At 37.9% G+C, this 16060-nt stretch overlaps 2 protein-coding genes across 2 annotated transcripts; both read left to right on the plus strand.

The window, feature by feature from the left end:
• The first annotated feature begins 1354 nt into the window (after positions 1–1354).
• On the plus strand, positions 1355–5373 carry hmgb1b (high mobility group box 1b). The gene is made up of 5 exons (XM_047390751.1): positions 1355–1496; positions 2611–2766; positions 4225–4370; positions 4482–4656; positions 4812–5373. The coding sequence occupies exons 2-5, from the start codon at positions 2620–2622 to the stop codon at positions 4932–4934; spliced, it is 591 nt and encodes a 196-aa protein (XP_047246707.1). The 5' UTR covers positions 1355–1496; positions 2611–2619; the 3' UTR covers positions 4935–5373.
• A 365-nt stretch (positions 5374–5738) lies between these two features.
• LOC124884686 (protocadherin Fat 4-like) lies at positions 5739–11206 on the plus strand. The gene is made up of 6 exons (XM_047392740.1): positions 5739–5866; positions 7815–7967; positions 8286–8387; positions 8567–8786; positions 9002–9343; positions 10242–11206. The coding sequence occupies exons 3-6, from the start codon at positions 8364–8366 to the stop codon at positions 11204–11206; spliced, it is 1551 nt and encodes a 516-aa protein (XP_047248696.1). The 5' UTR covers positions 5739–5866; positions 7815–7967; positions 8286–8363.
• Positions 11207–16060: the final 4854 nt, after the last annotated feature.

A 16060-nucleotide genomic window follows, 5' to 3' on the forward strand; every position in this document is an offset into this window, starting at 1 on the left:
TCTTTGGTGTAAAAGTTGTTAGTGAGGTTACTAAAAGCTTGTGTATAGTTACAATGAATGAATGAATGATTAAAAAACCTAATATATAACAATTTGTTATTAACAAATAAATCAAACCGTATATAATACAAAACAATAAAGGTTCTGAGCTATAATCAGTCTTGCAAAAGAGAAAATTAGATGTGCTGTAAATCCTTTTAGATGTTCTGTATCTGTATAAATACCTCTGCCCATTTAACTGGAGTATTTTAATGTATTTATGGATCTTCAATGATGCAGAGAAGAACAGCTGTGTAACTATGAGGATTATTTGAGAAATCCTTAATAGCACATTGATAAGATGGTTCAAGTTTCAAGTTAGAAATTATGCTTTTATTTGTTTGAGTTGTCAAAGACAAACTGGGCTAAAATCTGTGCAATGTCAGAGCTTCATTGGATATCAGCTACAAAATATCTGAATTTTGCATCTCTACCCTGCTCCATTCCCTTTTCTTAGGAAACTCAGTTTATTATATGACATAAGATATTTTCCTATGAAAAAGGATCACTATTATTTAGAAGATGTTATTGAAAGAAAGCAAGGACATGGTAATAAAACGGATATGAACTTATTTGACAGCAAGAATTTACTAAATATAACTAATATATCATATATATATATAACGGTCTGTGTTCTTTCCTAATTGTTTTTGACATTATATGAAACATTTAAAGTAGTTTCATAACAAATAATTATGTTTTTCTCCTCTGCTGAGAAAAAATAAAACTAATATTAATATGAAAGCGATTTTCCAGGTCTGCAGACTCTAAACTTTAATTAATTTTAAATTGTGTTTATCATAAGCGTGCACATAATGATTTGAGTTTTACTAACATATTGCATAGTATTTTGCTGCAAAATTTTAAAATGAGTTAAAATTGTACTTCTTAATTATGCGATTTGCTGAGCCATACCAGTTTGTGGGAAAAAATGTGAAACTTAAAGAATTGTGATATTTTTACAAGAAAATTGTGAATTCTTCATTATTTATGTCATGTTATTATTTTTATAATTATTATTTTTCATATGCCTTTATTATTATTAGTAGTAGTAGTAATAGTATTTATTTATTTATGTATCTGTTTTTATTTATTCTTTTTCTTATTTCGGTAGCCTTGTACTGTTCCTTGCAGTTGTAACAAAAGCAACAAAAACAATTTCTCAACAAACTGCACTGGTCCAGTTTTCTGTCCTCATACCTACAGACACTCACTGATGGGACATTGAAACTTCAAGTTTAGCGCCATCGTCCTGTTGTGTTTTGGGCAGCCAACCCCACCACAAACTGGACTCGGGCAGCGAGTGTCCAATAAGATATCCAAGAAGTTGGCGGCAGCCAATGTCCGACAGCCGGAGCCGAATACACCGGATAAACAGAGGAATCCTCGTAGGGAAAAGACCGCGCAGTCACGGTGCTTCTCGTCCCATTGTTTGAGAGGTACAACTCGCCGAAGGGGTAAGCATCCTTAATGTTATCCTGTGTTAGCACAGGAGTGAAACTCTGAGCTGGCTTGTGTTTTGCGTTGCATCTGTCATTTCTGTATGTTTTGGCTGTGAGCTGAACTGGATGGGATGCTAGCCCCTTATCAAGCTGGTTAATTATGCTCATTTCACTACGTAGATACCCTATGTTGGCATTAGCTGCTACTAAGGAAACAAAGGATAACTTCTCCAGTGATAGATCCATAAGGTACTTATTCTGAGTTAGCAACGTCACCTCGTGTGTAAGCAGCTGACAGAGAGGAGGACTCCCCTGTATGCTAGCCCGCACTGTTAGCCTGTTAACGGTAGCTGCTTATTCAGACTGTGCTGGTATGTTTAAAGCTAACGCTAGCTACTGGTTGGATGTTAGCGATGAATGGTGCTGAGGCAGCTCGCCTACGATGAGCATCTCTCTCCGACATCATGCGTACTGAAAAAAAAAAAAAAACTTTAATGCAAACAATACAATAAAAAATAGTAGAGTGAAAGCTATTGTTAGGTATATTGACGTGGAAAACGAATTGTGTGTGAAAACAGGTTTTCACACACAATTCGTTTTCCACGTCATCAGTCTAATCAGCCATTTTAATGATTGCCTCATAAGATGAGCACTCTGCCTAGCTTAGCTCGAAGCTAACGCTACAAGCAAAAGGACACAAAGCCAGAGCGGAGCCATAATGGCTAACGGCTAGCGGACAATCAACGGAGGCGGAGGCCATTGCTAATGTGTGCATTTACAAGCTGAAGCCCGCTCACAAATCAGGAGAGTACATTTAACATATTCCTGCTACCAGTTTTCATCAAGTTAGCACTACAACACTTTGGAAACTAAAGCTACAAAAATGAGCAGGCTGTAGTTAATAGAAATCTCATGTTGGCCCTTCATGCAATGGATCATCAGTCACACAAGACAGCTCCCTCCTCCTCTTCCTCCTCCTCCTCTCCTCCCTGTTTAAACAATAGATGGGACTGACAAAGCAGGAGACAGACAGTTGAGCAAAGGGAAATTTGCATATTCTCGCTGCTGTTGTACGACTCCACTTCAATTCATATTTTTCCTGTTGTTTTTTTTGTTTTGTTCTTTTTAGTAAGTCAAGATGGGGAAGGATCCAAAAAAGCCCCGGGGCAAAATGTCCTCATATGCCTACTTTGTGCAAACCTGCCGAGAGGAGCATAAAAAGAAGCACCCTGATGCCACTGTCAACTTTTCAGAGTTCTCCAAGAAATGCTCTGAGAGATGGAAGGTAAAAATTAGAACTGCACCGATAAGATATTTTTGTGGATAATTTCTATGACTTTTTTAGTCATTCAGAGTCATTCAAGTTCTTCAGATGAAAGCCACAATCACGCAGCTGCACTCACAAACGCACACATATTCCTGCTCATACACCATTACACAGATTGGAAGACAGATTGAGGTGAGGCGAGGAAGATGTAAAAGGAATCAAACCCGCAACCTTCATAATGAAAGGTGACTACTCTTCCCATTTGGCCCTAAGTTTGCTCACCTCAAAAAATAGAAGGGCCTCATATTCATTTTATTCTATAAGACTGTCTCAAAACAAGCTCTCTCCAAGGCAGTCTTTGAAAAACTTGTTCTTTCTCTTATGTGTTTTTTTTTTCAAATGATTTGCTTGTTATATTTGCCATTAGTATGATTAGTGATCATGGTGATCATTAGTTATCATGGTCAACATTACTAAGTGTGTATTCCCTGTAGAGAAAGAAGACCTTTTAACTATGAGATTTCCAAAAGGCTTTGCATTTTTCCAAGTCCAGCATGTACAATAGCACATAAAACTGTACTCTTAAAAGGGATTAAAAAAGAGCAACTTCTGGTAATATGTTCAGCTTCCTGATATCTGCTGAAGTCTAACTCCCTCTAAGCAGTCGGAATCAACACCCGACATGCTTTTGTACAAAAATTCAGTTCCTTCCTAGAACTTTCTTAGAGATTTTGCGCTACTCCTGTCTTCAAATATCTCGCTGATGCTGGAAAATACCCTGGTTATTTTACATCAGGAGCAACCTGCACACAGAAGAGTGTTGTTGGAAGTGCAGCCTGGTAGCTTGTGGTATAGTGCATTCAGTTGAACGCAAAAAGGATCAAATTTTATATTTACAACCATGTGATCACTGATCAGGGCTGGTAAAGCGTAAAATCGTCCAATTCTGGTAAACATTCAAGTTCTCTGTGTATCTTTTTAAAAATCTACTAGTAATTTTTTTCCGTTTCTCTTAACCCGTCTACACAACAACGTTTTCATTACTATCTCCGTGCACACAGCAACAGTAGAGATGTAAGGATGGTGTAATTCTTCTGCCATTGTCGTTGTTTATATCTTTGTATTTGTGGGTATTAAACTGGTCGGCAGCCGTTACGTTGTGTGCTTGCGCATTCATTTCTACTGATTTTGCTCATCCTACGCATGAGCCAGTGCTTCCCTATTAGAAAGATTTCAGTTTTACCGTCTAAACGACAACGGAGATTTCAAACCATTACACTCCGAAACCTGTTTTCAAATTGTGCCATTTAAAAAAAAAAAAAAAGGCATGCGCCACTGTCATTTAAACGAACAGTAGAAACGCAACTAAACTTTTCCGTTTTCACCAGAAAATGAAGTGTAAACAGGGCCTCAATCAAGCTTTCTAAATATTTTTGTCTTGTGTTCTTAATTGTAAATGTTTTTTTACTCTAAAAGACGATGTCACCAAAGGAAAAGGGAAAGTTTGAAGATATGGCTAAACAGGACAAGCTACGTTATGAGAAGGAAATGAAGAACTACATTCCCCCTAAGGGCCAGAAGAAGAAGCGATTCAAGGACCCAAATGCCCCTAAAAGACCACCGTAAGTACCTTTTAAAATAAAACCCGTTTTGATTTTTATTCCACCAAACCTTTATTACTCATTCTGTAATTATCCTAAGCAACAATTAATCCCCCAACCCACCCCCCACAGGTCTGCATTCTTCCTGTTCTGTGCCGACTTTCGCCCCAAGGTGAAAGGTGAGAGTCCTGGACTTTCCATCGGGGAGACGGCTAAGAAGCTTGGAGAGATGTGGAACAGCTCGTCTGGAGAAGAAAAGCAGCCTTATGAAAAGAAGGCCGCCAAGCTGAAGGAGAAATATGACAAGGTGAGGGGCTACTATGTAATTAAAACAAGTCATGTTCAGATCCGATGACCGTGTTAAATCAGAGTAGATTTATTTGTTTGGGGGGGGGGTTGTTATCGATGCAGAGAAGTATATAACTGTGGTGATTGAAAATATATTTGTCCCACTCTCCACAGGATATTGTTGCATACCGCACAAAGGGCAGAGTGGATTCAGGACCAGCTGCTGCAGCCAATGACGATGAGGAGGAAGACGAAGAGGAGGGAGACGAGGAGGAGGAAGAAGACGATGATGAGTAAATCGCATAAGGATGGGACCTGAAGTTTTTGTTTATGCCATGTAATCCTAATGTACTCAGTTCATCATCTTGAATTGCAAGTCAAATTGATCAAGATCATGTGTATATTTAATGTTTTTATGATGTACAGTGTTAATCTCCTTTTTTGTAAAGTTAACACTACATATCCTAAGTTTTTCAGAGTTTTCTAGTGGTAGTTCTGTATTCCTGCCATATTATGTAACTATTTAGAAGGACTATATGAAAGTAAGTAGTCTTTAGGTGTTATGACTCAGAAATGAAATGGATGAGTTGGTAGTGTATCTTTTTTTTATTTTGAAAATTATTTTTTTATGTGCTGTCCCAGTGTCTTTTTATTGTTATTTGAATACCACTCTAATATCAATTGCAGCTGTTGACATTAAAGAATGTCATCAATAAAGGTTTTTTTTTTTAACATGCTTATTTCTCCTTCTTAACAGCTACCAAAATCCAAACATGTAGAATCACTAAAAGTCTTCCTTCTGGATTTTGGGGATTTTGTACAAAATATTTCAATTAAAGGAGTGGCGTATTAAGCACCATCTCAGTAACTGAATGTTTCAAAATATTGCTATTGTTACAGATTTTGGCAACAGGAATTTTTACTTTCAGTTTGTCGTCTTCTGTGAACAAATCAAAATCAAATATTTTTACCCATTGGCACTGCTCGATTGGTTAAAGAATGTTGTTTTTGCATCTCAAATTTTTTAAAACATGCAGGCGTTTAGTTGGCAAAATAAACAGAAAGGTCCTTTTATAAGTTTGGATCCTGTGTAGGAAAGTCATTGTCCTCGCCAGCCTGGACATAAGAATCCAATGTTGCTGTCTTTTGCACAAAGAATGGTCATAGTTGTGCTGGTGATATTTTTTTGATTTCGTATAGCCGCCTTTAGTGATCATGTTGCTATAGTGGTAGGTATAAAACCCAAACAAATACATTTTTAGGTTTGATTGCTGGTAGTTAGACTTGTCACTGAGCTTCTGAGTTACAGCTCTCGCTGGTTTTCAAAGTTAGAACAGGAACGTGATTTATTTTATCTATTTGCTCCAGAGGGACAATGTGCATTGATGAACCTTGTGAATAAAACAAGGCTGAACCCAGTGTTTGTCACACTGCTAGATGATACAAGCTAAACTAAAAAAATTGGTCACTAAAATACATTTTTTAAAAGTCAGAATGGTCTCAAGATAAAGTATATGGTATAAGAATCTATGTATAATATATCAGGCGTCTAGAATAAATTTAGTTTCCCACATCTAATTTCACACATATCTTTTACAGCAATGTCACAGTTATGTATCCAAAATATGCTCCTAAAGGAGAAAGTAACTTATGTTTATATTTACAACTCCTAGGCCCAAGTTTGGACTTGAGAGGGTAATCAAATGCAATCTACACTACCGGTCAAAAGCTTTAGAACACCTTTCATTTAATGGTTTTCTTTATGTTTATGACTATCTACACTGTATTTAGATTCTCACTGAAGGCATCAAAACTGAATGAACACAAATTGAATTTTGTAGCAAACATGAAATTGTCAAAGAACTTTAAATATGTTTTATATTTTTGATTCCTTAAAGTAGCCGCCATTCCTTTGATGACTGAAATATTAACCTTTGGCCGTCTCTCAGTGAACCTCTGGGAAGTTCTTTCAAGACACTTTGGGAAACCATTTCAGATGACCACCTTATGAAGCTCATTGAGAGAATGCCAAGAGAGCAACGCAGTCATCAAAGGAAAGGGTGACTATTTTAAAGAGTCTAAAATATAAAAATGTTTAGTTATTTCACACCCTTTGTTTACTACATAGTTCCAGGTGTTTATTCACAGTTTTGTTGCCTTTGGTGAGAATATACAATGTGAATTGTAATGAAAATATAGAGAGAAAGTATATCTAAAACTTTTGATCGGTATTGTAAGTGGCCAATATATTAACATTTACTCAACAAATACCAACATTTCTTTTCAGCACCACTAGAAGTTCAAAGCACCAACTGTGTTGTTTGTAACAGGGCATGAGAATCATGAAGCTACAGTAATGAAACCATCCTGTCTTGGATTTATTTAACATTTTTCTTTAATGTTTTAAAACCTTTGTCCAGAAGGTGGTGCTGTAATGAAGTCACGTCTTCTGTTATTGAAAGAAATCCAAGTGTTCAACTGGCATTTACTATCCCTGGACAATAAGCAGTACTGTTTAGTGGGACAGACGCTGGTTTGCATCTAAAACTGCTTTGTACAAATCTTTACCAAAAAAAAAAAACCCACTGCCCTCTCTATAAATAGTCATTAATTCAAAGGATTTTGTTTAACAAAACTGTCCATCAGCAAAGATCATGCCTTGAATGATTGGTAACTATAGCTAAGGCTTAGCAAACCTTAATTTCCCCTTAAGGATTGCAATTCAATTAGTCCTGTTCAATCGACCTAAAATTCTGCACAGAAAGACACTATATTTTCCCAATGTGACATTTTAAAGTTATGCAAGTTGCATTTAATTCAGTGTGCTAAAAAAAAGAAGTGAGCAATAGCACTTCTTGTGTTTCTCCCTCCTCTTAGAGTTAAAGTAATGACCTGGTTTTGAGTTCCAACTTGCAGTAACTGGAGACCCCAATCACTTAGAAGGGATTCAAATGTCTGTTAACTGGACTCCTCTCAGCAGCAATGCAAAAAAGTGGAAGTGTTTGCCAGAAAGAGTGAGGTCAATGTCCATTTTTCTGCAGTCTTAGAAACACTAAACCTGAATGTAGGGAATTATTATGATTAAAATCTATATTGCACAAGGTGTAGCTAATACAGAATATCTGTTATGTTGGTACTCCTTCATGTCAGCTAACTTTTAAAATTCGGATCATTCAGTTATTCAGAGTGGAGCCCACCCCCACCTCCTCACCTTTCTTTCATTTTACTCTGTGAATGAAAGCCTTGCAGTGTTCATCCCAATCCTCTCTGAGTAATCCCAGCAACAAAACCCCATGGAGAGAATACAAAACCAGTGGAATCAAACACATGGTAGGCTACACCATTATTACTTCTTTTCCTTCTCAGTGTCTGAGTACATTTTAGGAGGAAAATGTTGAGTTTTGTACATTTTAATAATATTGTGTTCAAGTTCTGTCCTCAAAGAAGTTTAGCTTTCTGTTTTTTGTTGTTGATCTTGGTAAATGCAGTATTTCAAAGAGCAGAGTCAATGAGCTGCAACAGTCAGGATTACTAACTACGGAGATTGAGTATCGCCCATGGACACATGGTTTTGCATTTGTTTGTCTTATGTGGAGTAAACTTTCAGGATCTTACCTTTTTATGCTACATTTGTCTTGTTTTGCACAGGATCTTACTGAGTTGACTTGGAATGGTACTTAAGAGATAAACTTTATAACGGAAACTACCGGACACCTGAGAAAAGTCATGATTTCATCGTTGCTTGTTATGGTAGGTTGGCTCACTAATTCAAAAGTTGTAATACCTGCTTTTGTTTAAAGGTGTAGGTCAGCATCATGAAATGAAATGTGATGTCCATTCAAACTACTGTACTGCAGTAACACGGTATTTCTATGAGGGGACTAAAAATGCATCAAATGCTGTTTATTTTTTATCTCATAACTACACAGGTGTTTAATGTGGTGGTCTCTCATGAACCTTTTTTGGGAAATCCAGAGAATCTGAGTATTAAGGGTGAATTTTCTGATATTGTTGATGAGCAGCACAAGCTTCCCTCCTCGGAACTGAAGCATGGGGCAGTTAGCTCACTCCCTCATAGCAGGTGGCAAACACAGATGGCTTTCTCCAAAACAGTTTATTCATTTCAAGTAAATGAAGACACTGTGCCAGGTTCGTCATCTCTTCTGCTAGAAATCATGCATGTTTGTTGACAACAGTTAATTTGACTATCTCATAAAACGCTCCAAGCATCTGGTTTTATCTAATTTTATCTTCATATTGCGGCAATAATTTTTTTTTTTTTCCAGTAATTAGCCAGCTGTTTTCTTTTCACTCCACAGTTATCAGATCACAGAGTATTTATCTATGGTTCACTGTGTTGACAGGAACACTTGTGGGAAAGTTGGAAGCACAGATGGGCAGTCCCACACCTATCACATTCTCAGTTCAAGAGGATGATGGGGAGAGCATGTTCCTCCTCAGCCCCGTCTCTGGGGAGTTCCTCTTATCCCGCAGCCTGGACTTTGAGACACAAAGGTTCTACATTCTCACAGTGGATGTGCAGCAGGGAGACTTGCAGGTATCCAGTGTCAGAGTCTATTTCAATGTGCTGGATGTCAATGACAACCCTCCTGTTTTCAGTCAGAACAACTTCTTTGCATCACTGCTGGAAGACACACATGTCAGAACTTGCTTCCTGTCACTAAATGTGTCAGACAAAGATGATGGTAAGAGTCCACCATAATATACAGGGTTTCATCAAGATCATTTAAATATTTTTCTTTAAATCCAGATTTGAAACTTCAATTCGTATAGTATTCATTTAATGTAAATCAAGCACAAAAGAAATTTGAAAGGTTCACTGCAATGTCAAATTAAAAATGAAATAGGTTGTAAAGAAAAGCCTGAATACAGAATAACAACTGTATAACAATAACAATTAGCCTTAGTTCACCTCATAGATTTATGAAAGTGGTCTGAAGAATCAAACATTTGAATACAACTAGAAATCACTGTAGTCATTCTCATTAAAGAAAAGAGGGCCATCAAGCTTGTTAAGCCTTTGGTGTCCAGTAGTTATGCTTGTCCTACATGTGGCCCAACTCCAACACAGTTGATTCAAATGACTAAATTACATCCTCAGCATGTCCTAAGGTTTTGCTGGGGCCTAGTAGTTAACTATTCATTTGATTCAGATGTGTTGAACCAGAGAAACATTTAAACAGAGGTGGATAATCCAGGTCCAGAAGTAAAAACCCTGCCTAGTTTTCCCTAATTCTGTTCACTTAACCAGGTGATTAGTCCTTGTGTATGTTGTGGAGATGGAAATGTAAATGGTTGGAACTAATCTCTGTACAGGCTTTTTACTTTCTGGACCTGGATTATCCACATCTGTATTTAAAACAATTGGGTCTGAAGCAGGCCCTTAAGGGCTGGTATAATGCTTGTTTTAGTTATTTCCCTTCTTGCAGGCTATCCAAGTAAGTCTTGCACTAGAGCTGAGTTTTAATACTCAAAAAAGACTGATAACCCTTCCCCCTTGCCCCCCATATAGTGAAAATGATTTACATGTGAGAGAAAGAGAAGACAATGGTGGTGTTGCTGTTTTTGTCATCTTCCCTCTAGGTGAAAATGGAGAAGTGGAACTGATGGTTGTCAGCGGTGATGAAGTGGGCATGTTCTTCATACACTCATCAGGTTGTTTATGCCTGAACAAAGAGCTGGACAGAGAGCGTCAGTCTTCCTATAATCTAACTGTGACAGTAAATGATTGTGCCCTGCCAGCGTCTTCACAGCTTACCAGCACAGCACATGTAGTTGTGGTAGTGGAAGATATTAATGACAATGCTCCCTTTTTTGTGTCTGCCAAACATGTTAGTATACCAGAAGACTCTGCGTTGCATTCTCTTATAATGACTGTACATGCTGAGGATAAAGATGCAGGATCCAATGCAAAGGTTTTCTATTTTTTAACCAACTCTTTTGGTGGGACATTCAGCATTGACAACACACGTGGAGCAATGTTCCTGGAGGAGATGTTAGACAGAGAAAAGGCAGACACGCTCAATATTACTGTGACAGCCACTGATGTGGGTTCACCTCAAATGGCCACCACAATGAATTTAACAGTACATGTCGAGGATGTAAATGATAATGATCCTGTGTTTTCACAAAGCAACTATAGTCTGTTCATCAAGGAAGATGTTCCGAGAGGGACAAGTCTGTTTCAGACTAAGGCTCAGGATCAAGATATTGGATCAAACGGACAAGTGCGGTACCTGTTGACCCCAGCTGGTCCTTTCATGGTTGACACAGTTCGAGGCGTGCTGTCAGTCACGGGTCAACTTGACAGAGAAAGGGACTCAAACTACACTTTGATTTTAACTGCTGCTGATCGAGGGGATATACCGAGATCTTCTACCACTGCTATCAGCATCACAGTGTTGGATGTCAATGACTTTACACCCCTGTTTTCTCCAGAAACCCTGATCATTCATGTCAAGGAGAATGAAGAGGATCCATCTGAGCTAACACGCCAGGTGCTGCTGTACCTCATGGTTCATTCTGTACAGACATACAGTCGTCACTAGGCATAGGCCGGTATGAGATTCTCTGAGTAAAATTGCCACGGTTTAGTGGTGTCACAGTCGTAACAAAGAAATTATTAACAAAAATTGTAAACATGATGTAATTGTTTCTATTTTAAACTTTGGAACAATTATTCACAATGCTGCCAAAATAACATAAAATATAGATTTTTTTTTTTATGTTATCTATTTTCTACCACTTCTCCTTAGTGGGTTGTGGGGAAGCTGGTGCCTATCTCCAGCAGTCTGTGGAAGGGTGAACGCCAGTCCATCGCAGTATCTAACATGTGTTTATTACAATTGTCATGCAAAGACCTTAAAAATATAACATTTTTTAAGAAGTAGTTTTTAAGCAAACATGCTAATTGTGCAGAATATTATATCTCTTTTGTTCATTTTTACAAACTAGAAGAGGTACAAAAACCTCATATTGGCTGGTCAATTAGTTGGGCTATCTGACCGGATTGCCTGCCTGCAGTCAGCTGCTTAACAGATACGTTGCTCATAACTTACCTGTCGGACAGATTGAGAGAATGAACTGAAGAAATGGCATCTGATTACAGGTCAAAGTATATTAAGCCACTGCTATGCCTGGAGAAGCTATGAACAACCTACACTGTCTTCAGTTGTAGGTTTTCTTTTGTAGCGTGAACATGCAGTCATTGATGTTTAAAAGGACAGAGACGTGAGTAAGCTGATAAGGAGTTGTCAATCTTTTAAGAAGATAACATTTCTTTCCTGGTCATTGCTCTGCTACAACGTGGGCCAAGGATTTTTCTTGGTGGGCTTTTTTGACAAGAACAAACATATAGGGTTTTCAGTGATCAATTATAAAGTTCTTCCGTCATATTTTTCTCTATTCCTCATCTGTTGTCAGCTGATGGAAACTCAACCACTGATTACCGGAGCAGTCTAATTTCCCTTTGGGTGCCATATTCAAAACATATTAAGATTTATGTGATTAGAGGTGCAGCCATAAACAGATGAAAAATGAAGAAATTTGTTCAATTGCAAACGGGTTAGTTCAAAAATACCACATGCTAGGTGCAATTAGCTACCAGAACAAACTGCTGTAATGTAGATTTCACTATCTTACTGGAAGCTGCACCAACAATTAATCTATAAGGCCACTGCCAGGAAAAAGGTGGATACCTGGATACAGGTAACCGGCTCATGCCTGGTCAACACAATGTTTTTTTATTTTTATTTAATGTTTCCAATCCTTTTTTGGACCAGGTTTCAGCCTTGGATGAAGACTTGGGGATCAACAGTCAGCTTAATTATTTTTTACACAAAGAAAACAGTGATGGTCTGTTCACTGTCACTCCCAGTGGGTTGTTTACAATTTTGCACAGCTTGGACAAGGAAAAAGAATCATTTTATACTGTCATCATCACAGCTGTTGATTCAGGTAATACATATTCAAGAACAACAGCTGTTAGATTTCATATGTACATAACACCCCAACAAAATTTTTTTTCAAACAAGTTAAGCCTAATGAATGCCTCTTTGTAACATTTTAAGGTTTTCCACCCCTTACTGGCACTTTGACTATACATGTCACTGTGGATGATGTCAATGATAACCCTCCTGAGTTTTCAGAGGATGTCTACAACACCATAGTGTCTGAGGACAGTCCAATAGGCACAGTGTTTGCAATGATATCTGCATTTGATGCTGACGAGGGCATGGGTGGTGAAATAAGGTGAAGAATTACATCAAATAGAGGTTTTATGTGGTAGACCAACACAAAATAGTGTATAATTTTGAGATGGAGGGAAAAGGATACACTGTTTTAGAATTTTTTAATAATTATAAATTTTAATTATAAATTATAAAGTCTGGTTTGCATTTATATTCACCCCTGTTTACTCCGATACCAGTAAGTAAAATCCAGTACAAGCAATGTACTTATTGTACCTATTTAGCAAAAAGAAGCTCCATTGACTGTGTGTAATTTAATCTCTACAACACAAAATGCACAGACTGAGCTAAAATGGAAGGGTTTATATCAAAGCATAATTATGTGTTAGAATAATTTATTCCAGTCCAGACCTAATTCCAATGGCATGACCTGAAAATGGATATTCATGGATCCTGTCCATTCAATTACTGAGCTTCACTGGCAAAAATAAGTGGAAAAAAGTCTCAAAATGTGCAAAGCTGGTAGAGACATACTTTAAAAGATTTGCAGGTTTAATTGCAGCTAAACTGGACCTTAAAAGTATTGACTGAGGAGGACTGAATACATGCCCCTGTGACGCTTTTGTGATTTTTATTTGTAAGAACAAATGAAAACCATCTATTATTTTCCTTCTGTTTCTCAATTATGCTCTTCCTTGCATTGCTTTGTCACATAAAAACCCACTAAAATACTTTGAGGTTTGAAACAAGATCAGGGGCATGATTGTTTTGCAAGGCACTGCTTACTAAGTATGTATATTTTGTCTTTAAATTAGGTATTTCATGGAAAACCACAATGCACCTTTTTCTATTGAGGAAACATCTGGGGAACTGTTTACAACTGATTTTTTAGACAGGGAGACTGTGGCCTTGTACACAATGACAGTGATTGGAACTGATATGCATCCCAGAGAGCCGCTGTCAAGCTCTGTCCTTGTTACTATCCTGATTGGTGATATCAATGACCACTGGCCTCAGTTTTTGGACAGTCCTTTCGTAGCTTATGTCCCGTCGGAGTTTCCTCCAGGTGAGATGTTTTGTTTCCTTGTGACAGTGAAGGTGACATTGTTGAAACTGAGAGCAGAATTAACATATTTTGTTGGTATTTTTCCACAGGCTCAGTTGTTTGTGCAGTGAGAGCAATCGATGGAGACACTGACATGAATGCAGAGCTGCATTATTCATTATATGGACAAAGTTCAGACCTCTTTTCCATTGATCCAAGCAGTGGCACAGTATTCACTTCAAGTTTACTGCAGAGAATGGATGATATTATCATCAACGTGTATGTAGAAGACGCTGGAGAAAACCCTAAGTTTGACATCACTACTATCAGTATCAGGTTTCAGAACATTTTTGATTTCCCAGAGATGATTGTGGATGTTCTAAATTATTCCCTCTTTGAGGACGAGCCAATTGGATCAGTCGTGGCTGTTATTTCTGCAACAAGCATCAGAGCTGAACCCGTCTCTTTTTATCTTGCTTCTGGAAACTTTGAAGACATGTTTCACGTAGACCAATTAAGTGGAGTGCTGACAGTTGAGAACCCACTGGATTATGAAAGCAAAAATGAATTTTCTTTGTTGATAGAAGCCAGAGATTCTGGCTCACCTCCATTTTCATCATTTTTAGAAATTCACATAAACATAAGTGATGTAAATGATAATTTTCCACAGTTCCAACAAGCTGAATACAGGTGCGAGGTTTATGAGAATTCCCCACCATCTGGAGTTTGTGATGTTCTTGCCATCGATGCAGATTCTCCCATTTACAGCATAGTATGGTACAACATAACAGAAGGAAATACAGATGAGCTCTTTACACTTGACCCTAAAAATGGTTTACTGAGCACCATTGTAAGTTTAGATAGAGAAAGTATTCCCTTTTTTAATTTAACAGTTGAGGCTGCTGAACCTGACAACCCTCTTCATACAGACCAAGCAACGGTCATTATATCTGTTTTGGACAGGAATGATAATGCGCCTTGTTTCTCTGAGATTTATCTTGGAGAAGTCTCTGAAAATGCTCCAATAGGGTACCCAGTTTTGCAAATAACCTCAACTGATGATGATGCCGATTCTAATGCACTAATTAATTACTACATACCTGACCAAAATCAGGATCTCCCTTTTGATATTGATTCCACCACTGGCTGCATAATTGTTAAAAGGTCTCTTGACAGGGAGGTGCAAGATCACTATGTCATAAAAGTAAATGCCAATGATTCGGCATGGACTGTTAGCACTGATATCAGTATCTTTGTTTTAGATTTCAATGATAACAGACCAGAATTTTCTAATGATTTGTATTCAGTTGTCATCCCTGAAGCCAAACATCCAGAGATTTTTGTTGTGCAGGTCTTGGCAACAGATACAGACATTGGACGTAACAGTGAGATTGTCTATATTGTTGAACCTCCAAATGAATTATTTTGGGTAAAAGCTTCTTCTGGAGAGGTCTTTTCAAAACAGCCACTTCATTTACGTAATTCTTCTTTTGAAATCTATAACTTCACAGTTGTCGCCTTTGATTGTGGCAGCATCCCTCTGTACAGTAACACCAGTGTCACAGTGAGATTAGAGCAATTCAACCAACACCCTCCAATGTTTTTGCCTTTACCAGCCTTGATTGCCATTCCATATGACCTGCTGGTGGGAACTGAAGTGGTTAAGTTTACTGCAACAGATCTAGATATCAAAAGCAGTGATTATATTAAGTATAATGTCAGTGGAGGTAATGCATCCGATTTCTTCTGGGTTGAAGCTGACAATGGAAAGTTATTCCTAAATCAAACATTAGAAAGAAGTGAAAATAAGTCACTTACTTTATTGGTTGTGGCCAAAGAGCGGGGCTTTCCTCCTTTAACCTCTCAAACTGAAATCACCTTTGAAATTATTGGGAAGAATCAGTTTTCTCCAAGGTTCAGTGAACCAGATGCCATGTTTTCTGTCCCTGAAGACTTGCCTGTTGGATCAGTGGCTGGGAAAATTCAAGCAGAAGATGGGGATTGCGGTCCCAATGGTGCAATTACATACTGCCTTAGTTCTGAAAATCAAAATTTTCCTGTGTCTGTTGGAGAATTCTCTGGGCTGCTAACACTTACCAGGGAGCTTGACTTTGAAAAAGAAAGTAGTTATAATCTGCAAATCAAAGCAACAGATGGTGGATGGATAT

This window comes from Girardinichthys multiradiatus, chromosome 18, assembly GCF_021462225.1.
Source record: "Girardinichthys multiradiatus isolate DD_20200921_A chromosome 18, DD_fGirMul_XY1, whole genome shotgun sequence".
Taxonomy (NCBI): domain Eukaryota; kingdom Metazoa; phylum Chordata; class Actinopteri; order Cyprinodontiformes; family Goodeidae; genus Girardinichthys; species Girardinichthys multiradiatus.

What these genes read in the sequence shown, in the direction of transcription:
- LOC124884686 (XM_047392740.1), top strand. Translation starts at nt 8,364, where the DNA reads ATGATTTCATCGTTGCTTGTTATG. An exon ending in AAATGAAGACACTGTGCCAG is followed by an intron (nt 8,787 to 9,001) that starts GTTCGTCATCTC and finishes CTGTGTTGACAG; the next exon opens with GAACACTTGTGGGAAAGTTG. An exon ending in TGTGTCAGACAAAGATGATG is followed by an intron (nt 9,344 to 10,241) that starts GTAAGAGTCCAC and finishes TCTTCCCTCTAG; the next exon opens with GTGAAAATGGAGAAGTGGAA.
- hmgb1b (XM_047390751.1), top strand. Translation starts at nt 2,620, where the DNA reads ATGGGGAAGGATCCAAAAAAGCCCCGGGGCAAAATGTCCTCATATGCC. An exon ending in AATGCTCTGAGAGATGGAAG is followed by an intron (nt 2,767 to 4,224) that starts GTAAAAATTAGA and finishes TTACTCTAAAAG; the next exon opens with ACGATGTCACCAAAGGAAAA. An exon ending in AATGCCCCTAAAAGACCACC is followed by an intron (nt 4,371 to 4,481) that starts GTAAGTACCTTT and finishes CACCCCCCACAG; the next exon opens with GTCTGCATTCTTCCTGTTCT.